This window comes from Melanostigma gelatinosum (assembly GCF_949748355.1).
Source record: "Melanostigma gelatinosum genome assembly, chromosome: 20".
In the NCBI taxonomy this organism is placed as follows: domain Eukaryota; kingdom Metazoa; phylum Chordata; class Actinopteri; order Perciformes; family Zoarcidae; genus Melanostigma; species Melanostigma gelatinosum.
In genome coordinates, this window is record NC_136653.1 from 11,643,486 (window position 1) to 11,670,985 (window position 27,500).

The 27,500-nt window shown below is 43.2% G+C and overlaps 2 protein-coding genes across 3 annotated transcripts in view; both read right to left on the bottom strand.

The window, feature by feature from the left end:
* The window catches only part of bmi1a (bmi1 polycomb ring finger oncogene 1a), a 9,876-nt gene extending 2,852 nt beyond the window's left edge, over window positions 1-7,024 (bottom strand). Inside the window, exons 1-7 of the mRNA XM_079292159.1 lie at window positions 6,734-7,024; window positions 2,995-3,138; window positions 2,613-2,709; window positions 1,882-1,937; window positions 1,404-1,451; window positions 1,113-1,221; window positions 287-332 (exon numbers count right to left, since the gene is read on the bottom strand). Of these exons, the coding sequence (XP_079148285.1) occupies window positions 287-332; window positions 1,113-1,221; window positions 1,404-1,451; window positions 1,882-1,937; window positions 2,613-2,709; window positions 2,995-3,106 (468 nt within the window). The 5' untranslated portion in view covers window positions 3,107-3,138; window positions 6,734-7,024. The remainder of the gene's footprint in view (window positions 1-286; window positions 333-1,112; window positions 1,222-1,403; window positions 1,452-1,881; window positions 1,938-2,612; window positions 2,710-2,994; window positions 3,139-6,733) is intronic.
* A 1,305-nt stretch (window positions 7,025-8,329) lies between these two features.
* Window positions 8,330-12,512, bottom strand: commd3 (COMM domain containing 3). 2 transcript variants are annotated; one of them, XM_079292162.1, is made up of 8 exons: window positions 12,358-12,512; window positions 11,349-11,460; window positions 10,411-10,474; window positions 10,264-10,298; window positions 9,557-9,617; window positions 9,413-9,469; window positions 9,270-9,323; window positions 8,330-8,557 (listed from the first exon to the last, which is right to left on the bottom strand). In XM_079292162.1, exons 1-8 carry the CDS (start codon window positions 12,494-12,496, stop codon window positions 8,498-8,500), a joined length of 582 nt encoding a protein of 193 aa, XP_079148288.1. In that variant the 5' UTR covers window positions 12,497-12,512; the 3' UTR covers window positions 8,330-8,497. The 2 variants fall into 2 exon arrangements, with proteins under 2 accessions (XP_079148288.1, XP_079148287.1); XM_079292161.1 differs by having other exon boundaries at window positions 9,557-9,641.
* Window positions 12,513-27,500: the final 14,988 nt, after the last annotated feature.

A 27,500-nucleotide genomic window follows, 5' to 3' on the forward strand; every position in this document is an offset into this window, starting at 1 on the left:
AACAGAAGACAATATATTTGAATAGAAATTGATTTAGAATGACTATCTAAATCATCACAGACCGGTCCACCTTAAAAGCTGAAAAATAATTAGCAGAACAATGAAGCCCTTCAGAGGAAACAATGTTTGGTTCAAATGTGTCAGATTTCACAACAGAGATGGAAAAGTAAACACTCAGTTGCAGCCTTAAAAAAAAAAAAAAAAGAAGTTGTCTGCAGTACCTTTTATTATTGTTAAACAAGAAAAAACACTGGCAGAGAAGAGAATGTGGCAAAAATCAACTCACCATATTTTGATCTTTAGACTGCTTGTCCTCCAGTGAACCTCCCAGTCTGCAAATAATTTAAATAGAAAATATGAATACTTTGCAGCTATGCGACACTTGTTTGTGTGCAAACATCATATCTACATTCAATAAAACAAATTGATTATTCACAATAAATAACAGGCTATTTAATAAGCAAAAACATATTTTAGTTATATTTGACACACACAGTACTTGTGGCTTATTACTCATGTCAACAGCCCTTATACAGTTGTAAAACATAATTGGAAGTAAAATTACAATGACAAATAATTCTTGAAATGATTTCGTTAAGGCTGAAACAGTGAGGGACAATCCATTACATTTCTATCAGTGCCTTCCATCTATTTAATAAGCCTGCATAAGTGATATCCAGTCATAATTTTAGGACAAAGGCAACTTTCTTAACCTGGAGAAAATGTGTGTTGAGGACCCAACTTAGCAGGATATGACTCACTTGGCTATCTATCATGCAGGACAGTAACTAAGCTTGGAGGATAAAGGAGCATATTATGCGTTCTGATGAAGGTTAGCGGAGTTGATCGGTCTCGCAACACTCAAGTTGGATCTGATCAATTAGAATGTAGTATCTTATCTGAGACAATACGTCAAAATCTGAACAAGAGCTGATCAAATGCATGACAATACATATCAAATGCTTTGTTAAGCATATTATGATGTCATAATCAAGACATTTCTTGCCACTGTAGCTGAATTAAATAATCAGTTTATTACTCGGTCAAGAACTACATTAAAAAAAATGATGCATTAATAATTATTGGAACAAAAGCAAACAACAAAAGCCGACCTGCAGTGATCAAAGAACTCAATAGAGAGGCTGATGATCTCATCATCTGTAATAATCCTCTTGTCCTCGTCTGCCACCTCTCCACGATCCTCATTGGATCCATTAGAGGCTGTCGAGAAAGATTAAGTAAAAAATAAAAAACGGAAAATTAAGTAAAGACAAAAGAAAAATGAGTCAAAATATAACTCGGAACATTGGCCTGCAGTAACACTCCAACCGGAGGGAAATTATTTCATTCCATCCAAAACTTAGGAAATGAAATAATAACGCTATGCATGCTTTCTAACTCACCATCTACGGGGTGCTCCGCATAAAAGTCTCTCCTCCTCTTCATTTCATCTGAGGACATTCAGGAAGACAAGCAGTTACAAGTCGGTTCACGTTCAGTTCTAACACAGAAATAAGTCCAATTCTTAAATAACACAGAATCAGAACAGTGGTATAGGTATATGGAAAAATCACCATCATTTGGTAGCATTACATCATGAGTCATTTCAATACAGCAAAAACAGCCTGTGCTTCACACCCATCTCATCATAACACGCGTCCTTATAGGAGGGAAATATATGAGACATGGCAGTAAAACATGGAGTTTTACATTCTTATGTCTTCACTTCTCATTTGCAGAAGTGGTAAGACAGTTGTTGTGGAGTCCCAACACTGCTGACTATATGAAACCACTGATGAAAGTAAAGCTCTGGGTGCAGATACAGAGACAGACAGTAAACGCATGTTCGATCCAGACACGGGTTGCCCGTCACGCTCTTACTTTTGAAGAGGCCCGGGACCAGCTTGTACACAATGTCCTGTAGAGTTTTGTCAGACCTAGAAAGAGGAAGAGAACCTTCAGTCGAGTCATTAAGACACTGGAATCCTCAACACTTACAGCTGAAACATTTAAAAAGAAAACCTGATCCAAATGGTTTGAATTGTTCCGATTCAGCTAAAGCTTATGATGAAGAGAAATAACAGCATAGTACAGTAAACATATGGTTAAAGTATGCTTCCTTGTTTGTAAATGCTTCGCTTAACATACACATTCATACTCAATTCTTGCATTGCAGCACATATATATGCAGCCTGCATGTGACACACAGATATTCAATAGAGGTCCATGAGTGGTATTCAAGGCTGTGAAAAATCTCATATATTATGTAAGAATGTTCCTTGTGTCTTTAAATGCAACCACTTGCTGATCGAGCTGTTCAGCGCACAAATAGGAAAAACACAAAGGGCAAGAAAGAGGAAACAAAGCATGATGTAGCTGCCAAACATAAACGATAAAACCAATAAAAATGAAATTAAATAAAGTCTAAATATATTGAAAGAATATTAAATGTATACTAAGGTGCATAAATCCACCAAAGAAAACTCACTAATTGTTTCATCCGCAAAACTTGCATCATATGGAAAGATTAATTTGCCTGAATAAGAAAGAAAATCTATATGCAAAAACAATAAAAAAAAGATGCAAAAATCTAAGTAACCACATGTTCTCACCTAATGTTGAGCAGAGGCTTCGTTTTATGCACTTGGACGTCACAGATGGGACAGTATTTGCTGGCTTCCAGATAGCGCACAATGCACATCTTGCAAACTGCCAACCACAGAAAAAGAAGAGGGAAAAAAAAAAAGTCAGCATCATGTCATCTGAAAGGACATCCTGAATGTACACTGTAAGCTACATCTGGTTTAAGGATTTGTTGAAGAGACTTCTCATTTGCAGCATTAACAGTTGCAGTGTGTATGTGCAGGGAAACCTGCACGAAAGCCTCCTGTAGGCTAGAACTTGCTGCAATGTATTCTCATCCGCGTGCACAACTCCATGTTAACATTTCCCGCCAATATACACACACACAACATTGTTTCTCAGCTTGCTCACATGAGTGAAGGCATTCGATGATGGTCGTTGCGTCTATGAAATATCCTCCGCACAGGACGCACATGAGGTGAGGATTGAGCTCGGTAATCTTTATCCTGGTCGTCCGATGCATGTTGAGAGAGAGGGGGGGGGGGGACAACAATCCTGCGTGGAAAAAAATAAATAAAAAAGTGTAAGTCAAAACAACGCACGCATGGCTGGAGAGGAGACATCAGAGGGCTGCAGGTTTCATTTTACGACTCAACGCGGACCATTTGGAGAGAGAAAAAGGGTCGCAGTTTGTTTGACTGTGTTAAGGAAACATCATCTTTTATGCTCATCAAATAATAACCAAAGGGGAAGGAGCTCCGTGGCAGATTGATGGGCAGCAGCAGCGCCACAGAGTCACCTGACTGAGGCGCAGTGAATAATCATAAATCAATCACTTTGAGATCGATGCAGCCGTGCGCTCCTCTCCGTCGCTTCATCTTAAATCAACACGGCTTCACACATGGCAACATCAGAGGACCAGTGCCGTGCAGGTCGAACCGCAGACGGGCTTTCATTCAAAAAGGTTTACTCAGGGCATCGATGGGACAGAATATAATCTGGGTTTCATGGACGTGTTCTGCCATATCGGACTGTCTGACGTTAAATGCGTATGCGGCACGTGATTGCGCATCAACAACAGAAACTGCAGTTTTATATTAGAAGCAGAAATCTATAGTCTGTCGGCTAATAAGTATAAAAACAAATCAGACCAATGAAGCATCAAATGTAGGCTAAATAAATTGGGCATCTCGTCTCATAACCTACTTCTCCATAAAAATGTACAAATGTAGTGGCCACTCTACTTTAGAACAGGACGTTTACCCAAAATTAAGAAATTCTGGTGGAAAACATTTTTAGGTATGGGGATCTGTGGCGCGTTGGGCTGAGTGTTGGTGAGCGGGAGGAGACACTGCGTCAGGTGTGCCACACGGGTTTAGCTACTGGGGGGGGTACCTGGGCGTTTCTATGGCAACCCCTTTTTGCTTTGTAGCCCACATGGCTGGTTACCAGTTACCAGAACGAGGCAGGATCTCGGACCAAAACAACAGCACGGCGAGCTGTCGGCGTGCAGAGCGGGAGTGAGGAGGGACCGGAGGCTCCCCGTCCCTCCGCGCACACAGACAGCGGCTGGACTGCCAGGCTGCCGACAGCACGGCTGCCATTTTGTGGAGGAAAAAAAACAGAACAGCCCATATCGGTTCAACGGGCTGCGGGGTTTCCTTCGAAAGAGGGGGAGGGGGGGGCAAATAAAACCAATCTCCGACGCGTTTGCGCCAGATTCCCAAATCGTCGTGGACCACCGGGAGGAGTAGCCTGCGTGTGTCCGACTCGGAGAATAATCCCCGCTCTATTGTGGGTTCGCTTCGCGCCGTGTTTTTCATGGCGTGTGCGCGATAACCAGCACTGCGCAGCACCAACATGGCCAGACGGCTGAAGCTGAAGCGCACACTGGATCACACTATTATTTGTTCTGAGCCATGTAACGACTCCCAACAGACCGTTTATTGAACGCCAGCATTGTTTATACTTTGGGCCAATTGGCATTCAACTTCACAAACCCGGTTATGACCAACAACAGAAACCCAAACGGTGGATTAAATGCTCCAATGCCGAAGTCTCACCGTCGTTCCATTTATCCCGGAGTCCTGCAGTATTTATGGGCCAATAGGGACATGTTGGCTGTAAGGTCATTTAAATAGGTGAGTATTAATAAAAGCTATAATGTCTTCAAGTGCACCATGTTCTGTCTTTTGAAATGCACATTAAAAGTCTAAATTGTAACCCATAGGCTGGTCATGATAAGATGCTCCTCTACAAACACTGGATGACAGCCAGCCGGTCCAGCTCTGAACCCACACTGTTACTGGAGCCACAGCCGGCACCATGCCAATGTCCCGACCTCTCCGAGCAGACCACAGCGGGCAAGTTTGGACATCGACTCCGACTCCACGCATGGATAATGATGGATAATGTCTATATCGTCAGGGAGAGCCTGTTGCGTCATGAATCGATTGACTGGTGTTTGGAAAACTGCTCTCCTTCTGTCCTGTCGGAGCTGCACGCTCACTTTATAAGACTTCAAGTCAATCACTTCACAAACGCAAAGAGCTTCATGAGGGAACGAATGCCACCCGATGGCTGCAGCACCAACCAGCAAACGCTGTCGCCTTCAGGAGTGTCGGCTAAATCGAGCCTGTTCAAGATCCCCGTAAAGAAACAAGACAGATGCAGCCTATGGGCTGTTATTTTCATATGTACAGTTAAATGACGGAGTCGGTGTTGATAGCATCCATTAATTCAGAACTGAATCTTTAATTCTCTCAATAGGGCAACAAAAAAAAACAGAGGAGATTGTCCTTCGCTTCTTGCAATGTCCCAAATGAGAGCAGCTGCTTTTGAAAAGGTTCCCCTTACACCGAAATCAACAGCAGCTGGAAATAACCCAATTAAAATCGGCATATTAACCGCCGCCAGTGAAGTCAGAAAATCCGGAAATAAATATTCCGAATTGGCCACATGACTGAAACTTGTTTAAGTCTATACAAACAAGATGAAGTTGGGTGTGTATTAATGTTCTCGCCGCACACTGTAAAGTGAACCATCCAGTCTGTCACATATTGTAACAGCCATCCACAGACCTGTGAGGCTTTCAACCTGCAAACCCGGAGAGGTGGGGTTAATCCATTAATCGTAACTCATTACGCACACAGAGGGTGCCCAACAGCATTCATGAGTAAAATGAGAATTGTTATCCCCAAAGAGGCAAAAGCCCTGGCTCATGAGTCATGCCTGTCCCAAAGATTCAGTCACAAAGTGCGCCAGCTTTTAGCCGTAGGAAGGTGAAAACACGGAAATCCTAAATGAGCTTAAATACCAACAAACAAAACAGGATATGCTGACCATCACATATGAAATAAAGTCAAACTAGCGATGCTCTGGGGGCTTGAGAGACTCAACAAGCCTTTTGGATCCTGGCAGACGAGTCGCCCACTTTATTTTTTTATTTCTCAAAAACCCCCAACCACCATTCTTAATTATGATAACCATCCACAAGGACACAAAGAGCGCACAGTGCATGATTAACGATGATCCAGCAGTTACCATGTCATGAAACATTTATGCACAGTGGAAACGGTTTGCCTCCTTGTCACGTTCATGGGAGCGATCCAAGTTAAGTTAATAAATCAAACGTTGAGTCATATACAGCCAGAAGCAACGCAACACCCTGTTCACAACAGCCCAGACATCCAGACTCTATAAAATCAAGACACTGTGTGGAAATATGAACACAGCAGGAGCACTTGGAGCACTTGCTGCTGTTAACATCTCAGCCAACAGAGCCTGGCTCGCCCGAGATCTCACACTTTACATAAATCCAGACGACGCGATTCGAACCCCAGCCGTGAGCAACTTATACAGACACGTCACTCAATAGTATAGAATGCAACACCGGGTGAGCGTGGATCTTAATACGCATTCGTGCCCGAGCAGAGAACATGTTTTGCCCAACAACAACAACAAAAAGTGGTGCGCAGACACACACACACACACACGCACACACGCAGAGCTCCACGTCGGTGATCGCTGCAGCCACCGTTGAAAGCTCCACATCAACCGCTGGATCGGTGCGTGTAAAACCACAGAACGCACCACCCCAAACCTCGCCCCGTGCCCCCGTTAGTTAGAGACGATATCGAATAAGACATACCTGGAGGCTGAACGGGGAATCGGTGGGTCTTGAGGCGAGCAGACAATGAAAGTTGGGAGGCGATCAGCAGAAAATGAATAGGAGCCGAGCCGCCATCTTGAAGCAGGCTGCAGACGCTGTCAGTGGCGGAGAGCGCACGGCGGACCGGAGCGCATTTCAGATGTGCGAATAAAACTCCTCTTCTCCTCGCCGCCCTGCGCGTCGTGAGCGTATCCGATCCGCGGCTTCGAGGGAGCCGAGTGCTCCGGGTTCGGCTCGGGTAGGCTCGCACTTCAGCGCCGATAACTTTGCCTCCAAAATAAGCGCTTCACCCCGAGTGAAAAATGCAGCGCTGTGTGTGTGTGCTCTGGTGAAACTAACACCGTCCCTAAAATGGCTTGTAGTTCGACCGCCCCGCTTTGGTCACGTGGTCTCGTCACTTAAGGGCGCTTTGGAATTACTGTCGGTGTACGCCGATTCTCCCGATCCGCTGTACGCATGATAAAGCCTAAAAGAACACTTATGTGTACATTTGAATCGCCTTTCAACCGCAACATGCCATAAAGGACTCAGCAGTTTGTGCTTCACTGGAGCTGAAAGGACAACAGGCAAAAACATTAGTGTCGGTGTATGGTCTTTTTATTGATGTAGGCTATGACGCATGATTTAAATAACCCCATAATACACACTCACACAGTTCGACACACTTTTACATCAAAAAAGCACAGAACGTGCACTTATGTATCCAACTTGCGCTCAAATGGCACTATTGGGGGCGTCCATAAGTAGGCTAATGATGGTGTGCCCTCGCCTTTCTGATGTTAAAAATAACTGCTGCACAAGCACTCACACACGTTCGTGTCGTTTTGCCTGTCAAAGTGTCTCAATCCGCGCACTAGAACACGCAGGCTGGAGCAGCAGGCGGCTACTTTATTAATCTCTGTTCATCGTTGCTTGAAAAGACCCACGCACTGGGTTAAAACACGTCCGTGTGACAAATGACTCTGTCAAACCTTTTGTCGCAGGCTTGTCCTGACATCTGCACAAAAAAAAAAGAATGCGCCGCGACTTTCACTTGATGAATTGGAGCCTTTATCCTTCAGCCAGCGCCGCAGAAAATGAAGGCATCTCGGATGTTTATGGAATCCGAGCCGCTGTGGCGCTTTATCTGATGAGCTTTGAACTTTCAGCAGGGTGGTGGATGCTGAAAGCTTCAGAAAGTCTATAAAAAGGGGAACACAATTCTTACAGAGCAATAAAGCCAATAAAAAAAAAAGTAACGTTCTCCTTTAGTGGTCTTTTTTCCCTCCAACAGTCCGAGGACTCCAGAGAAAGCTGGGCTGAGCTTCTTGTTGCAACAAATGCTGCAGGAAACGAAGTACTGCTGTCATGAAACTATGGCAGAAATCTTCTTGACAAAACACATGCCTGCCAGTTACTTCATTGCCTCCAGATTCTAAATGAATGTTTCACATCTCTCTGACACAACACCCAGGATATGACACCAGCTGGATTTATCAAAAAAAAAACATTTCCCCACCAAATGGTCACTTCTAAAGACAGTGCGGATCAGTGAGAGCACACGATGTTGTGAAATGATTCAATGCACATGGTGGATGGGATTTATTCTGTTTTAATTGAAACACACACGTCGGAATGATAATTGTCACGTCATGTCAATCTCAGGTACAAAATAAACTATGAAGAGAATTGCAATGCCGCTGGACACTGCTGAAGTTCAGTGCTTCTGTGGTGCCGAAAGGGCGACGAAACTGGACACCGGCATCACATCTGACTGGCTTTCTCCACACTCTTGGCAGCGTCTTTGAGCTTTCCCACCAAATCCTGAAAACCAGCAACCATTGATCATTTTAAACAGGAACATGTCCGGTGAGATAGCCTAAAATATCACTTAGAACAACAATAAACACTGTTAATTATACTCATTATAAATAAGAATAAATTTAATTTGTATGCGTTCAGATGTTATTCTATCTGCCTTGACACTGAACAACATTAGACTGTACGTCCGAATGGATTTATCCAAATATTTGACATCGGGAATCTGACTGCAGCGCTGCCATATGATTTAAATAGCCCACAGGTCAGCCCTCACATCACATCAACAGAAAACATCAAACAGCAGAGGTCATACTGAAACTTAAAGGGCTATGTAAAGGCTTCAGCGATTTTGCATAATGCATGCAGAATTTATTTTTATACTGGAACGACTTAATGTATCACCATCATCAATGCAATCTACCGGGTTCTGGGCCATTTATTACATATTTAATGTTGAAAAAATGACCTTTCATTTAGCCTATTGTGTGGAATGTGCAGTTCAAATGATGCAATTTAAGATGTCTTTTCTTTGGCAGCTGCTCCTCTCTGAAGAAGGAAACTGCCCTGCAGCAATGTTGTTTTCCTTAGGGAGGGTCAATGTGGTGCGTAAAAACGTGTGTGCTGCAACTGCCAACTTGCTTAACTCTGGAATAGAAATGACAGACGAATAGCACATATATTCAAATTTGAGCAAACAAAGAAACCCTTCCTCTACCTGTAGCTGCTCCACTGTGCAGGTGAAGTTGATATCTTCCGAAGATCCTTTATTCTAATAAAAAGGAACACACAGGATCGCTATTTTACGCACAGAAACGTACCAAACACACCCCGGACAGTGAAGGTACAACAACGTCTTACCTCAGTGTTCAACGAAAGCAAGTAGAAAGGCTCGTTGACCTTATCGACCTGACCGTTCTGTCGGGGAAACAACGTTTTGGTTTGGCGCAAGAAATTGTGAAACAACAAGACATAAAAATATGCTCGACAACTTGTTCTATGTACCTTGACGTGGTATTGTAGACGCCATGACGCGTCATTGATCTGAGGTGGACACCTTCCTATGCTAGAGGAGGGGGGACAAGAAAGACTGTTGCATCTGTAATCTCGATGAAATAGAAATCACAGACGATCCGGGTCAACGTATAGAGAAAAAGGAGAAATGTGTTCTGAAAATGTACCTCGTGAGCATTTCAGCCAGAACCCCTAAAAGCTTTTCAGTGTTTCACAAATAGCCCATTTGAGGTCATTTAAAAGTTGTATGTGTCACGAGATTAAAAGAAGTTGCGCGTTTCAAATTAATTGACTTTTTTTTTTTTTTTTGCAACTGTTTAAAATCAGTTCGCAGCAACAACTTGTTTTGCTCTTTCCTCATTTTCGGGAAATCCAATTCTTTAAAGTGGCGTCAAACTATTTAAATATATTTAGATCCGTGCGTATTTTTCACATCTCATGTCAATAATCCTCATGAGTGATGTGGAGTAGACTAAACAAATAGGAAACACGTCGACATTCAGTTTGTGATCGTCAGTGAACTTTCAATGAGCAAAATCGTTCAGTTATATTTCAGCAGTGTTTAACTTGCAGCTTAAATAATATGGCATGCTCCAGTTTCATCTTAGGGATGCAGTTTGGATAAAATAAGTGAAAAATAACATCAAGACCTCCACAAACCTCGTCACAGCTGACAGCTTTAACCATTTCAGACTTACCTCGCTAACAGACGTTCCAGCTCCTTTCTATGTTTCTGGAAAACAAAATATGGATCAATGAGTAATGGGCAATAAAGCCACAGTCACAAGACTATATGAGAAAAAAACATAAAGATTTCATAGATGTAATATTGTTAGAACTGTCACCTGATGTGTGCTATAGAATATGTCTACTCTGTCTGCACTGAATGAGAGTTCTTCAAGGCAGGAGCTGCAAGAACAAAACAACACTTTCATCAGATTTCACAAAACATGACTTGACAGTGTTAATGTTTCACATTCATGGGCAACTTTACATTTGAAATTGCAACACGTGTATTTCTCCCGTTCCGCAAAAGAACAGATGACAGGGGAACAAATACATCTGCGCAAGCCTCATAGATGAATTCATTTTGATGTGTCCATTGAACAAGTTAACACACGGTTTGTTGAAATGCAGAGAAATACAAGACAACATGAAAGCTGACTAAAGAGCAAAAGGTTAAGGCACGTCACATGCACGATTGTGAGAAACTTCATTGAAATAATAGGGCACCACAGAAACCAATATGTCAGATGTAACCACAGTAGCCTACTTATTATGTTTAAGCAACTTGCAGGTGATTTCAAAAGCTGCTTAACAATGCTAATTCCCCCCAAACTAACAATAACCTGGTGTGTTATTCATCTATGTGGGAACATTACTGCCGGTTCACCAGCATACGTAGCTGGGACATATGGGCCACCCATTCAGGACACACCAGCAGCATGGCTAATTAACTCAGTGGCTTTGCAGTATTTTAAATGCTTGGGTTTTTTGTTGTTTTTGTTTTATAGTTTCCTACTTTTATAGAAAATACTAAAGTGTTCTTATATTTTATCAGTTGATGAAATATTGCATCGACTCATGGTCTCTTATGAGACTCAATCAGCAGGTCGCAGTATAGAAACGTACAGACCTGAATAAACATGTTTCCTGTCACACTGCACAATATGAGCACAATTTTCATCGCCATATGCTGAAAACTAATCAGCCTATTTTTAGCACATATGGCGGTTACAGCAGCATTGATGGAAGAGGAGCCCTTCTGTGTGATGTCGCCTACCTTATAGTTGACTTATCTGCGTTTTGTTTGACCGCTTCCAGTATGAAGGTGGTCGCTGCAGTGTGACTCTGTTTGAGCAGGATCTGGTCGATCTGCTTCAACTCGGGCTGATCTGTATACGAACACAAACAAACGGTATGTGAGGATGCCACTCTGCAGGCATTGCCTATAACACGCAGCCTTTATTGTCTATATGGGCACAACATACGCGTTTAATTGGTATAATTGGCGCAGGCTAGATCCGCTATCCGTACTTGTGCTCTCCAGATTGACGTGTAGAATGGAAATCAATGACGATTTGCATGTCAATGGGCCCCTCAGCTGCATCAGCCAGGGGTCCTTTGTTTGTTTGTATATGGTGAACATTTCACGTTCTATGTAATTCTGCCATTATAGAGAGTCAGAATGCTGCAGGAGTTGGACAACACATGGTGCGTGTGACCGAAGCAGCCATAGTATAGGAGCTGTAACTATTGCACGAGGCGGTAACCAAGTCTGCTGTCATGTTTGCATTCGTTATATTAAATTTAGCCTGGTGCTTAAATCGAACTCATAATTAGCAACACGCGGGGCGATGCTGGTTTCAAAGATCTGCTAAGATCGGAGAAAGCCAACAATCGGATGCGTCTCCATTGTGGATTGTGACCAATGGTGATTGAAATAGTCCGACATATAGCCTTTCTAATATGCTGAGTCGACTTGATGCCAGTTTAAATGACAAAAGGCATCCCGAGCGGCGGTATGCTACATGTTAAAGTGGGACTGCTGCAGAATGCAAACCGGGCAGCAGAGAGAGCTCAGACCGCGTTAGCCCGGCTGATGGGTGGCGTGCTGCTGAACCGCTGCGCCTCATTAAAGATATTATTGGAAACGCGGGGATTCCGGTTCAGAGCAACTCGCAGCGGCGCCGTAAAAATCCGCAAACGTCGAGGCAGCTCCAGCGCACATCCACACGGGGAAGGAAACCGGAAGGAGCGCGCGGAGACAAAAGCGGGGAGAGTCAGCTCACCGAGGACTCCGGGGTCGGCTCGAGAGGAGAGCAGGCTTCGGAAAGACGCGTCCACCAGCACCCGGTAGCTGCTCTGGTCGAAGGCGGACGGATCGGCTAGAGCCTGTAGCCCTCTCTGCACGGACTCAGACAACTCCATTTTGCAAAAGGGTGACCCACTCTACACCAGATCACGTGACGGATCAGCTGATGTGGCGTGTGGAGCGGAGAAGGGCTGAGTTGAGGAGCTGGGGCTGGCAAATGTGGAGGAAACCCCTGGAGCTCGACAAGAAGAGGACAATTGCTCGTAGGCTGTGCGGTGGTTTTCATATTGCAGTTTCCCTCCCGTGCACCGGATTTGGTGTGCAATGAAAATAGTCTTCAACACCGTCTCTGCGGTTATATTTGCATATTTAATACTGAAACACAGATTTTCACTCACAGGTGGTGTCCCACTGAAAACTGAGATATAACACACCTGTAATCCACATTTCCTTTAATGTATGTTGCATATGAATGCATCCCCCCCCCCCCCCCCCCATTCCACACAGATATGTCTGTGGCTAATTTGTAGAACACTATTTTCTTTATAGCCTATAGTCAATAGCCGACCTGACACTCTTTCATTCGGCTACAATGAAGAGCTGCAACCAGGAAATGTCTCAATCACATCACGAGATGAAGTGAAACTGATGACACATTATTAATTGAGACGGTTCGAATGTTGTACTCACACTGTAGTCCTCTTGTTTGAAGACAGCACCAGCATTTTACAGTTTCATTTCAAGCACACTGTCTATGCAGGTTTGCTACTCATGGGAATTGAAAGCTGCTCCCGTTTAAACTTGTGGATTGTGTAACAGGATGCACAGCATTAACCTGTTTTTACAACTAATGCACATCTGACTTGTGTGATGTGATTAGGCAGCACATACACAGCGCACAATGCGGTTTTGCTGCATTCATAGCGGTGCCTATACCTGTAACACATCATGTATGATTATCTATTTCAATCATCTGCATATTGCGGGTATTGTTGGCGTGCAGGGAACTTCCCTGCCAGAGTCTTGAGGCATGCATCAGTGTTGGTAGGTCACTTATAAATTTCCATTATGTCAGGCGAAAACATGTGTAATTAGTGTGTAATGCGGACATGCAGTGCAGTCAAGACCTGGATCCATGTCACAATAAACTCCACAGAGAAAGGAAAACAGCTTTTTGCATTAAAAAAAAGCATGACTGCATTATTAACTGTTATGCCGCATACGTGCTCTGCTGCAAAAGTTCCCCAAATTGTGGGAAAATGATAAATCCTTTGGGTCATGTTATCACGTGGAATGCATGCGGACATTGTTCCTCCATTGGCAAAAATACCTGAAGTGCATTTTTGTAAGAGAAAGCCTCCTGTGAGGCAAATGTTTCAGGATGACTTGCTTCTTCTTCTTTTCATCATTTATGCATTTTTACGTTGTAACTCTTCAGCGCAGTACCTCTCTAAGCGTCTGCGCTGCTCTTGACACAAATGTCACCCCCAGCATCAGTTAACGTGTTAAAGTCTTGGAGGAAAAACTATTTATTGTTTTAAAAATGTTGCCTGTCGCGGCTGCAAGCACATACCGCTTTTATACACCATAATGGCAATTTTAGGCTCCATCATTTCCCCTGTGAGATCTTGGTCGGCACGTCGTTCATTATCTAGAACCGGGACGGATTGCAATCTATCGCGCGGCCACACGCACGCTGCAGCTATCGGAGTGACCTCTGACTCCGCGCTTTGTCCAAAGTCCATTTCGGCTGCAGATCGCGTTATGAAATAGATTAGCCTCGACTCTCTCCCTCCAAGATACGTCTCTTCTCGTGACGTGCGTCCCTCTGTCCCCGCGTCTCCCTCTCTGTTTATGAACACATCACATTGCATCATCAGATATTTTTCTTTGGGAACCTGTGTCATATGCCTCATGTCAAAAATGATTTGCAACAGACTTGTGTCCGAACTGTAACGGTCATATTCAACCTGATGTATTTACATAATGCAGCTTCTTAATAATTCCTTCAAAATAAATGTCTGGCTCCTCAAATCGAATAACTGACGTTGTAAATTAACACAGTCTATACACAGTCACCACTTCATCTTCAGCCTCATTTGTTTGCACACAACTACACAGCTGAACACGAGTTGTTTCCTTTTCATCAATATTTTGTTTCTATGAATATTTAGGCCTAAATATTAAAACGCACCAATTTAATGAAAACACCTTTTTTTTTTCCTGTTGTCAGAATGAAAACCAGGCTGAGGATCCTGCATCATCTTTCGTGAAGCCACGTTCACTTTTTTAAAACCTCTTTGTATATATGTACAGCTGTAGGCTAGAAGACATCTTACAAAAAATCGCTGATATGTTGAAAGATGCATGATTTGACCAAATATTATAACCTATCTGTTAACCTGTGACCTCTTGAAGTCAATATGGAAGCTATCAAAACTATCCGATGTGTCAGGCAAACTCAAAAGTAAGCAAGAATCTTAAATTGAATGGATATTAGATATTAACATGAAGTCCTTTGAAGGCAACAGTGTTTAAGTTGTCGGGGAATAAAGTGGAGTCAACTGAGTCATATAAAGTGATCTTTACAGGTCAAAAATGATGGATAGCCGACGGGTGTTTAAATAAAGTTTGTTGCAAAAAAAAAAAAAGAGAGGCACGCTGATCTGCATCTCGACTAAATTCTATTCTATGTTATTTTATCCTGCTGTTCCGTTTTAATCCTTGGTCGGCTACAGGTCAATACAGTTGTATATTCACTTCAGTTTAAATCGTCATTTGTATCACTGACCGTCTTTACATCCGAACAATGACGCACTGCAAACATCCCCTTTAAGGAGACTGCTGTAACGTGACCTTGGAAAATGTGTGCATTGTTTACAACAAGGGAACACATTTTCAGAACCAGTTCGTAAAACAGAGATATTTGACCATAACAGTGGTCTTGTGTCACCCTACTGGATTCGTTTTGTTTAGGACTGCTTTGGTCGATGCATGTGCCATTTATTGCAACAAGGGTGATAATATATTATAGGAGACAATGACAGATTGTCACCTATACCGTTCTTTGAGTTTGCCATGATTTAATTTCCCAAAATAATAACAAATACAGCCTATCTGAAAAGTAGAAGTTAGATCTGTGGATGGAGTGAGGATTTGTAAAATAAAATAAACTCACAGTCAAGTCTGTTCCTGTCTTCTTGTACATCACTGCGACAGGTAAAATCAACTCATCAGTCATTTCAGCGTGTGGATGGGGTCCTGTAACACGAAGGTGAAAGCTCGCGACTATACCTGCAGCAGCATGTTTTCACTATGGGCTGTACTTGACCACTATGGTCGGTCTGCATTGTTGCAGTATGTTGCACGTTACTCTGTAGCCATCTCCGCTCCGCAGAGAGCTACTGGTTCAGGGGTCTGATGTCTCATAAAAAAAAGATGGCGACAGTAAAACTGTCAACAGGTTTGGTGGGATTGGTGACATCACCAAAAAAATCCGTTCAGTACGTAATTTCATGAACAATAACTCTCACACGATCACGTGAATGAGGCACCGGTGACGTGAAGTGTGCTCTTGTTAGCATGCCTTTTAGAAATTCAACACAACAGCTCTTTAGCCCATCTGGCTGCTATTATCCACAGTGTGCAATGATGACAAAAAAAAGGGGGTAAGTGGGTGAGTTCATTCATTGTCGAATAGGCTGCAGTCTTCTGATGGAAATTATGAATCACTTGATTTGTCTGGCTGATCCAAAAACCCTCAAGAATGCACTTTTCCTTAATTCTGCCTTTAGAACAAGAAGAGAGTGGACTGTAAACTGTATTCGCCAATACATACTCGTTTGCAAATAATTGGTATTGGTTGCCTACAACCTTAACTATATTTTTACTTGCTGTGAGCACATTTTGAAAATAATTGTTGATACACGTTTTAGAGATACATTCCATATGAATGTGTCAGCGAAATATGTTGGGAGCTCAACAAGAGCTTTTGCTGTCATGTTGTCGTAATTCATAAGACAACCAACGTGTCCTCACAGTGGTTCAGGATATCAAACTGTTGTAACCTATAGGAGATATAGGTCTGTCTTTTAGTGACTCTAATGGGATAAATAAACTCAAATTTCCATCTTTAATTCCGTGGCTGCATCATTTAAAATAAGCTTTGAGATGAATACTGAAGTAAAGGTTTCAAACCAGAAAATTATTTTCGACATATTGCATTCAAAGTTAGCTCCTCATTGTCAGTGGAGCAAAATAGATTTTGAGAGGCACGTTTTGGTCGATCTATAATCCAAAAAGTAACGTGGAAAATGTGTTTTAGATGGATTTACACCTGACTTGGCAAAGATGAATCCTTACCTACAATATGCAGAGAATACGACTAAACTATTTGCATAGTTGCATAAAAACGTATGAAAAATAAGTTCAACTTGGCAAAAAAAATTAACTAGCCGATGCATTTGCCCTGCGATGTTGCATTATATTCATAAGCTCCATACCATGTTGTACTTCATTCAAAAGGTAATTAAGCATATAGAATAAAACCACAATACCCAAGCCACCAGCTCCGGGGTCAGGACCTCAATGTAACAACGAGGCCCCCTAGGAGAAAAAAATATACAGAATTCACAGTAATTCTTATGGTTATTATTCTTAAAACTTTAAACTGATCCCAAACAGTAGCCTAACTTAAGAGGATACCTTCATTTGAGCTCACAGGAGGAAAGAAAACGTGCTTTTGCACTTTGTCAAACATCAAGTCTGTTTAACCGTTTTAGCACGTTTTAAAATTTGGGTAGCAAACCTTTCGGCTTCATTTGCTAAAACAGATTAGCAACCCTGGAACTACTCTGCAGCCCTCAGATGTGGTTTATTTGTTAGACAAGCAAACAGCACACACGCTGGGCTCAGATTTGTATGAGGCTATTTAAAGGTAATTTTTAAGGCAGCTGGTAGGGGGTGAAAATTGCTTGCAGAGAAAAACAACAGATCCTCAAGCATTGCCCGCGTGCATGCGTCAAGTGTGTGTACGCGCATGTGTGTACGTGATAGACGTGAGTTTTTTTGCAGAGTGATTCTGCCCCCTGTTGGAAAAAAAAAACTCCCCACCCCCTCCTCCCCTTTCTCCTCCTCCAATGCATTGCCTGCTGCTTTTACGTTTAAATGATTTATTCTCTTAACTAACACACTGATCATCATATCTCCTGACATATTCTGTTGCTTGTGCTTTTTGGAGGGGGGGGGGATGACTTCTTTCGTGACGGAACTGTCTGTCCAAATCACAAATTATGCATGGAACCACACTAAATGAATACATAAGGAACGTATGAACCCGTTTGTATCTGCAGAGATTTGCGCAGAGGAATTAAATGGGCAACAATATGATTGATTAATGCACTAAAAGGCGCAGAGAAGAGAGGATGCCCTGCAGAAAAAGCAGGGCCATATAGAATTTGTAATTAACGTCTCCTGTTAAGTACCTCATTAACTAGGTTATATATAGAGCTAATTAAATTATTGTCCTGCAGAGCCTATATTCCCCTCTTTATTGAATCATTTTGACGTGTAATCTATCAGATATGGTGGCGAAAAGGAGTAAGAAAGACGCGCGGATACAACTCTCTGATGATAATATGTTAATCGCAGGGGGGGGGGCGAGTCCCCCTCCCCGTCCCCAGAGGTCAGCATGGGGTCAGTGTCTTGCTCAAGGACACTTCAGCAGGGCGCGTGGGTGTGTGTCGGCGCAGCAGCGGCTCGAGCCGCCACCCTATACATGCCAAATAAAATGATGAGAGAGCGGCCTTGCGCATGCATATGCTTGTAAAATGTCGTGAGATTATAAAGACGCTGACGGCTTTTTAAATATCCGCTGATGGAAATTCGTGGAGGAGGTCGTGGCTAACAAAGAGCACGCGCGCACGGTCACGCGCGCCTCCGCTGACCGCTAGGTGGCAGTGGTGTGGTTCTCTCTCTCTCTCTCTCTCTCTCTCTCTCTCTCTCTCTCTCTCTCTCTCTCTCACTCTCTCTTTCTCTCTCTGTCCTGTGAGGAGCTCATAGAGGGAATCATTGGAGGGGAACAAAGAAAGGAGGGAGAGAGAGGGGGTCTGTGAGTGCTTGCCTGCGTGTGTGTGCGGGTGAGAAAGAGAGAGGGGGGGGGGGGTACGAGAGGAAAAGGAGGGGGAGGAGAGGGGGTCTCCCTTGTGACAGGACATATATGGAAATTTGAATGGCTCACATTCACCTCTACCAGAGCGCGCATGCCCGCTCTAATTCACCAGCCAGCACCAGCACCTCCCATTGTGACTTGGATCGCGCCAAAGCAGCGTCGCAGGTTAAAAGGCAGACGATCTGAAATGTGACAGATAGATAGAGCCGTGGTGATTTTTGGGACGTATAGCAGCACACATCCATAGAGCTGTGTGTGTGTGTGTGTGTGTGTGCGCGTGCGCGCACTCATACTCCCATTGACAATAAAAGCTTTTGAGGTTTGACGTGATTGTAATTACAGCCCTTTAAGCCTGCCTATCACAGTAACAATATGGCAGACCAATGTGTGGCGGAGGGATATTAAATGCAAATATCACCTGACGTAAAATTCAATAACGGGGCTCAGTCTTTCACCTGCCGTTCACCTTGTTATATTGCTAAAATTGCATATTTTAAATATATACATAATATATACACAAAAATAAATAACCTAAAAATAATATAATAGGCTAATCCGCTGAATAAAGTGAACAACTACTACACAAGGGCTATGTTTAAAGTAACTGAAAGTAAACAAATTAGTCCCACGACTAAATATTTTGTGCCACAGATAAATACAATATAGATAAATGACCTATCATAATAAACTTTTTATTTTTTATTTTACCTTTATTATATTTATTATTGTCAAAATTCTGACAAAATTCTTAAGCCCCTTTTCAGGTGATTGTTTAAAAATATATAATAGGTGTAATTGTGTGAGTAACCATTCGGCCAACATTGTTGGATACAAAACAAAACTGTGAAAATCATCATATATTTTAAATGAATTTGTATTTGTTATAAACAATAATGTAGGTGGCGAGAGAGCCGGTGTTTCCCCGAGCGCGCAGTAGCAGCTGTTCCTCCTCTTGCCTGCCGGTGAAAAGCAGCTTCCTGCCGGCTGCTGCTGCCACCCATGTCCCGCTCGTCTCCCCGCACGGCGGCTTCGCACCGAGCACGACGGGGAAGTCTTACAGTGTTTAGCGACTATCGCTCGCGCAGAACGTACTTACAGCTTTTTAAATAATTAACACGAGTGTTGTTGCTTTTTTTTTAAACATATAGGCTACTCATGGGGGACCCGCCATATTTACCCTGCTGCTGACTGAGGACGGCAAGCAGTTAGGGTCTTTTAAAGTGTAACACATTTGGCTCTGCATTGCTCCACTTGGAGCCAACCTAAGGCCATTATGTTGACTGTATCTATGTTCTGACAAGGTTTATGACCCAAAACAAGCCGATCCGGACAAACAACTCTTGTGCAACATTATAAAAACTCAGAAGTTAGTCACTGCCCAACACCAGTTGATGGTTTGGAAGTGGTACATTTTCCTTAAAATGAGCCAATCGGACAATGATTTGTTGTTGTTGAATGGTTTATTCAGATCTGAGCCTGCTGAAGGCTGCTTTTAGTCAGTCCTCATTTTAAAGCCTCAATCACAGGCAGAGGTCTGGATCAAAGTGAGTTAAGTGAGTAATTGAACTTTGTGTGCAAAGGTTACAGTCTGGGTTGACACGTTGCCAGAAAAATCTGCTGGCTCCCCCCTACTCTTCAGCTCCCACAGGTTGACTGTTTGTCTCTCTCTCTCTCTCTCTCTCTCTCTCTCTCTCTCTCTCTCTCTCTCTCTCTCTCTCTCTCTCTCTCTCTCTCTCTTTGTGTCTGTGGTGTCCCAGTGAAGTTTGCAGACAGTGTAGAGGAGAGGAGGACCGGTAAATGTTGGCCAGGGAGAGAGACAGTTGTGCAGGGGTTCACATCATATCACAGATCCGGCCTTGCCAATCCTCCACAAGGTCATGGTTGGCCATCTGTGTTGGGTCCAGGCTTTGAAGCCCGAAGTGAAACTGTTACAGCAGCAAATAGAATTGTTTTCTTTCATCACTGAAATGCAGATATTTAAACTCAAGGTCAGTGTGATGGCTGCAGCAGAAGTCTAAAGGACAGCTGGGCATAAAAGGATTGTTGAGATTGCGAGTATGATGTTGGTGTGAATAGAATCTGCAAAAATGTTTTATGGTGCTTTGAAACAGCGCTACGTAAACATAACCTATTCATTTCCGAAGGCTATTGCACATTCATGAACCTCTACCAATCAGTTCTTCAAAACCTGTCTATGTCAAAATATAGACTCTATGCTGCAAACTAAATTTTCTTTCAGGCTTGCACAGACCTGAGTTGTAAATACTTGGTGGAAATCAAAAATCAGGAAAACCAACATTTTTGTCTCCCTTTAGAACTTTTATAACTTCACAGTTTCTGGCAGCAACAGTATGGTCAACGTTTTGCGGCAAATGCAACATTTTTTAACCTTGTTACACATGTTGACACATGGGCTACTATGCCTATTCGCACTTGGTGCTTTTGCGTCAGTCCCTTATGCTGCCGAAACTGTCAAGGTGTTATAAACGTATGGAACTCGCTAAAAATGTTACACGTTCGCAAGGGAAAAGCAATAAAACTCTTCGACACACAGTAAATAGATCATAGTAAAGAAATAAACATAGCTAAATGATTCATTATTAGAAAGAAATAAACAATACAAAACAGACAGACAGGGACAGGTAGGCGGTCGCTGCAGCCCAAATTAAAACACTTTACAATCAGGCAGGGCGAAGGACGGACCTGAGGCGGTTCAGTTTCCTACAAGGGGTCTTAGCCGAGGATCAACTTTCATGCAAGCACTCCCAAGGATGTTTCTTTGTTCTATAAAGACCAGTCTCCATGGCACCTCTCTCTCTCTCTCTCTCTCTCTCTCTCTCTCTCTCTCTCTCTCTCTCTGTTTGACAAAGGAAAGAGATGAGGAAATGTAATTATGAAAGATTCAACATTACTTCAGAAAAGCCCAAAAAGAAGACAATTTGCACACCGTCACAAACACATATACAGGGCTTGTCACACTGAAAGGGCAGTTAATTATAGACTTCTTTCGTACAGTCATTCATTTATTAATGTAACAGTGTACATGTGACAATAATAAAATATGTACTGTTGTGTTGCTCCGCCTTTCACTTTTACCCCCATGCCTAGTTAATTGAAGATGGTAACGTCAAGTGTAAGCACAGATGAACTGTTTGGCGATGCAAAATGTGGCTGATGTGTGCAAAAAATGTGCTCACAGTTTGTGTGGAATGAATACAATGTTGGGACACAAAAGGAGCACAGCGGAAAGAAAAGTGGCAATCTCCACCTGACTCAGAGCCCATTATAGGGTGAGAGGAGACAGAGATGTGTGTGTGTGTGTGTGTGTGTGTGTGTGTGTGTGTGTGTGTGTGTGTGTGTGTGTGTGTGTGTGTGTGTGTGTGTGTGTGTGTGTGTGTGTGTGTGTGTGTGTGTGTGTGTGTGTGTGTGTGTGTGGGAGAGGGAAGGAGAAAGACACCCAAAAAAGCACACACACATCCATTCACCGTCATGATCAGCAGCCATTACCAACAGCCTGAGCTGGGTGGCAATCAGACTGAATTATTCTGCAGTGGATCGACTAGCAGACAGTTGACCAATGACTGTTTCCTCTACACGGAGCCAAACTCAGCTCAGTCTGATTTCATTTCCGACCCTTTCTGTCACTCCTGCCATTGATTGGCTGCTGTGCTTTCAACTAGAACCTCTCTTTCATCAATCCCACCCTGCTTTATTTCTGTTGCTGTCTTTCCTTGCTGTTCTTCTTTTGTCCACAGCTCCCGGCTCGTCTTTTGTGTGGGTGCTCGTGGCTGAGCAGTGATGAAATCCGGGCTCCCTTTGGCAACAGGCGCTCTCAGTGCATGCACGTATGTATGTATGTATGTATGTATGTATGTGTATGAGCGTCCAAGTGTTTGTGTAGTTTTTGGGGCAGGGCAGTACAAGCAGCAGTCTGATCCATACTAATGTTCATTGATAGGAAAATCAATGGTGCATTGATCCAAGACTTGGCTCTGGGAGAGGGGGGTGGGATGCAAGTGTGACGACCGGAGGAAGAGCAACAGAAAGACGGAAAGATGTCTGAAGAAAAGTAGAGGAAGGAAGGGATTAGGTAGATGAGGATGAGTGAAAATGTGGGGAGAAAGAAGTTCAAACCACTGCAGGCCTCTTCAGATGACAAAGATGAGACCGGAGCCCCGTTGGCTGCTGTTGGGGGTGGGTAACTCTATGTGAGAACAACCTGTCGTGGCCTAACTATTCTCTTATCTCTCGCTGTCTCACAGAACTGCTCTTGAGAGTGGGTGAACAAGCCTCAAATGGAACCTGAGACACGAAAAAAGAGGAGAGGAGAGGAGAAGGGGAGGGAGAAAATCAATTTTCCCAGACAGAGGCTGGTCTAATGGAGGTCTAAAATAAAGAGGAGGAGGAGAGGACATATTTTCCTCTGATTACCTCCTGTAGCCTCCCTGGCAAACCTTGAAAGCTATGATCGCTACACTGGCCACGCTCGTCCGACCTTTTGCAGAATGCATGGAGTCTAGTCTTTCAGTCGGCAGCAATCAGGCTTTGAGGTGGACAGTACAGCAACAACAACAAAAAGAGAAATTCAAAATCACTGATTGCAAGGAAATCAAACACAGTGACCTGATAGACTTTTGGACTTAAAGGAAATCATGTCTCCACAAGCAGAATTGCTCATATTTCTCGTTACTCCCTTTTAAAGCCACATCGAACCTAATTTCTTCTTCTTTTCAATCTCTACGATGCTCTTTGTAGATGTTATGTGACCTGTTGTTACATCTCTGAAAGAGAAAATGAGCTGGATTAAAATGGAGAAAGGTTTCCATTTGGCTAAGGGGAATCATTTATAAAGTATAAAGGAAGGAAATTTGTCATTAGTGTCTCTGCCAAACGAACAGAGGTATCCAGAGTACCGGTACTCCTTTGCTGTGATTGTCTGCTCGGATGGCCTGTATGATGTCATATGACCAGGTCGCTATCTCCAATTTCCTGCTACAGGCTTGATTATTATAAATTGGTGGACATTCAATGCTATACAGAAAATGCAGTTATTTGTTCCAGTTCTACCTGAGTGAATTTTAAACCCTGTTTATGGCTCCCGTCATGAAGTCAAATGCATGTGCCATGGTAAAAAATGTACTCGAGAATGATCAAACTGACAAACAGCAATAAATCTAAGATTTTTTATTGTTATTATAAACTGACAAAGCAAAAATGTTCCAGTTAGCGCATGTAAGACTGCCTCAGTTAACAAATGCTTTGAAGTAAACCTGCTGCCTCTCCGACAAAACTGTTGCCACAAGCCATCTGACGTCTAAAGGCTGTGACCTGCAATGGAGCCGGACAAGAAAAAAAAGGGCCAAAACAGGGACAGATGTGGCTCCAAAACCACAAAACCCCTCCAACAGCCACCGTACGTCTGCTCCTATAGCGCAGCGATGTGCTTATTAAACCTGTGCATGTTCAACCTGTTAAACAACCTTTCAGTGAACTTTTCCTTTTCTTTGGAACTCTTACTGTACAAATAGTGTGTCTTTCCCAGGGGACGGAAACACAGAGAAAACGATCAGAAGGCTTTGAAAGGCTATTAACTGGAGCCGAGGGAGAGCTTGTAACACTCGGTCTGTCTGTCTGTTACTGTTTCTCTGTCACTCCCTCCCTGTCTCGTTCAGCTGTGAGGTGAAAGTGGCTTCCATGGTAACGGCACACTCTGTTTATGCGACGACGTCTCACTTCATCACAAGCTGTTGATGGCTTTGATTTGCATGTGTGCCTCTGTGTGTGTATGTGAGGATTTGTCCCCACCCCTCCTACACGATTTCTCCCAAATACTCATGAAAACACACACACACACACACACACACACACACACACACACACACACACACACACACACACACACACACACACACACACACACACACATCATACAGGTGTTTGTGAGACCAGGACATGTTAAGCCACGGTCATCTGATGGATCACATTCCTCCATAAATAAAGAGAAGTCAACAAGCTGGAGTTGTTCAGTCTTTAAAGGAACTGTTCTCTCTATTAATAGCAAAGATCAGGATAAAACCTATGAAATTCAGTTGTTTTTTGGCCTCTTAATCGCCACTTAAATGAAAAAAAATAAGAGTCGACCCATATATAAGAACCAATCAAAAGCAAAGGAAAACACTTTTGAGACTGTAAAAAAACGCACATATGCATTTATCTTGTGAAAACTGTCATATGGCCTTTAACTTTTATAAATCTAAAACAAAACCATAAAAAGGAAATTGGCACTTTAGCTGTTAAGATTAAAAAATGTAAATTTAATCATACTCATTTCCTCATTCTGCGAGCTGATCCTGTACACTTAACCACTTAAATTAGCAGCAGAAACAATGATTATGACTTCTTTTCACCAAAACCAGTCCCCAATTAGTGGAGTAGGAGGAGGAGGGGGGGGCGGGGGGATATGGGAGGGGGTGACAGCAGAGGAGGGAGGGAGGGAGGGCCTGGATAGCCGGACCCCCTGCAGGGCAGAAAGTAGGGAAAAATGGATTCCATACCAGGAAATCCATTAGGGCAGGGAGCAGCGTGGAGCTAGCAGCGTGGAGCTGGCAGCACAGAGCGGCCGCCGTGTTTTAAAAAAATTCCTCATTAGGTGTAATTTCTAAATTACAATCAGCATGGGTAGAATGAGAAGGCGAGGATCTGACCAACTCATCAGGATAATCAGGGTAATAGCATGATTCGGAGTGTGTGCTGCTGCAGAGGAGACAACCAAAGAGAGCAGAGCAGAATAAAGGGTGCATTTTAATTCTGCTGCTGGACACAGACTTTAGGATGTGTTTCTGCTTTCAATTTTTGTTTTTATTATTATCTTTTTTTTTGCAACTAAGTGACCGATAACTGCTGTGTGGGGGATGGGTAGATAAAGCAACAAGTTAATGCAGAGCAAGAGTCTCTATGTCAATCAATATCTCTGTTCTTCTCTTGCTACTATCCTGCCCTCCACTCATGAATGAGGCAGACATGGAAAAATTGGTGAAAGTGAAGCCGACCAGTGGAAAAGGAGGAAGAAGAGGGACAGAACGAGCGCTTGAAAGAAGATGCGCTGGCGTCTCAAAGCGTAAAACGAGCGCTTGAAAGAAGAGCGGGAGAGGGAGTCGAGGGGCCTCTGCGAGGGAGAGGGAGAGAGAGAGAGAGGAGGAGAAATGGCGGGAGGGGAGGAGGGAGGGAGGAGAAGAGGTTAATTTGCACATATTAGAGAGGGCAGGATTTTTCATTAAAAAGAGATTGAAGTTGATATATGCCTGTGCGCTCCTGACACACTGTACACTCTGATTGTGTTAAGTCCTTGACAGAACAAAGGATCCCCCCCCCCCACACACACACCTCTCTCTCTCTCTTTCCATCTATCTCTAACAGCCATTGCAGCCGGCTGCAGCTCTGGCAGCATTTTGCTACTTTATGGAGCTGTTTCATGGTTAATGGAAGCACATACAGAGTGTCATATCACCTCAGGAGCCCCCCTTGATGCATATGCATGCATTTACTTTCTCTACTATGTTAATTCATGTCCATCTAGGAGAGAAAATGGCTTTTATTGGTTTATACCTTCGATTTACCCCTATGTGTGTATTAACATTTGGTTCTCCTTCCTCCCTGCAAACAGGAAGCACGAGAAGCCAACGCCTCTTGATAATCGTTCCTATTCGCTGTGTCTGAAGGAAGTATTTAATGAAGAGCTATTCGTCAATGCGTGACAATACAGTTCGTTGAGTTGCTGGTACTCCCATAAAGGTATAGTTGGACACTGACAAAGCTTCCAGTCCATTGTTCAAGGCCGACATTCACTCAGGTAAGCCGATCTGGTTTTCTGCCAGGTGCCCGAGGCAAACTTTTACCTGCTGCAGAAACAACAGACGCAATAATAACAACAGTTCCTTCGTCTTTATGATCTGTTGTTTAGGACAACTTCTATAAATCTCTCGCTTCTTTCTTCTTTTCCTTTCTTTTATCTTGTTTCCCTCCAGCCACATCTGTCATTCCACGCTGGAGGGTTATACCTGATCTTTGACCTTAGTTAGCACAGCCCTTGAGACCTGTTTCACACAACCACACACACACACACACACACACACGCATACAAGCCTGCACACACAGAGTAGGAGATATTGATTGGCGATAGATAGATAGAGCAGGGCTTGCCTGATAAGGAGGCCATATTTGATGTTTGTTCTGGCAGTAGAGAGAGATTAAATCACAATGAGCAGCCCGCTCCGTCCTTGGCTTCGTCCCTACTTCAGGCTTCACAGGAGTTTAGGGGTCGAGCTTAAAGGATGACGGGTGAGGGATTGTGGACAAGGGGCGCCCGGTCTGCTTAAATCCAGTGTGGTATGAGCCATTGATTAACCTGTAATGTTATTCAAGGGTGTGTTTTTGTACAATCCAAGGTTTTTCAAATGTTTAAGCTTTTAGATGCACAACAACAACAACTGCTTCTATTCAAAAAAAAAAAGAAAATCTTTGTTTCCCCCTCCCTTGTCCTCGCTGGGCAATGTAGTGGACTGATTGACAGGCATCAATACATGTCTGTAGGCTCACAATGGGCAGGGGCACAGGTCTTGTTCCCTTCAACACACATACGCACTCAGGCACACAAGAGCTCATTCATGCACTCTACTCTGCATATCCATCTGTTTCTACATCTGCAAATACCCCTGGAAAAAAAAGAGTTACTTTTGTATGCATAAAGACTTAAAACATATAATGTTGTAAGTAAATCTAAGGGCATTTTAAAGCACGCCTGTATCTTTTTTTCTGAACATATAAAGTCAACATACAGACCACTGTCAGTGTCACACGGCAACATCTATTGGATGTTTGCTAACATTAGCTAACAGTAGCCACCGCACTGGTCATACCAGGACCCAGAGTGGGTTGAATTTAGCGTGAGTGTG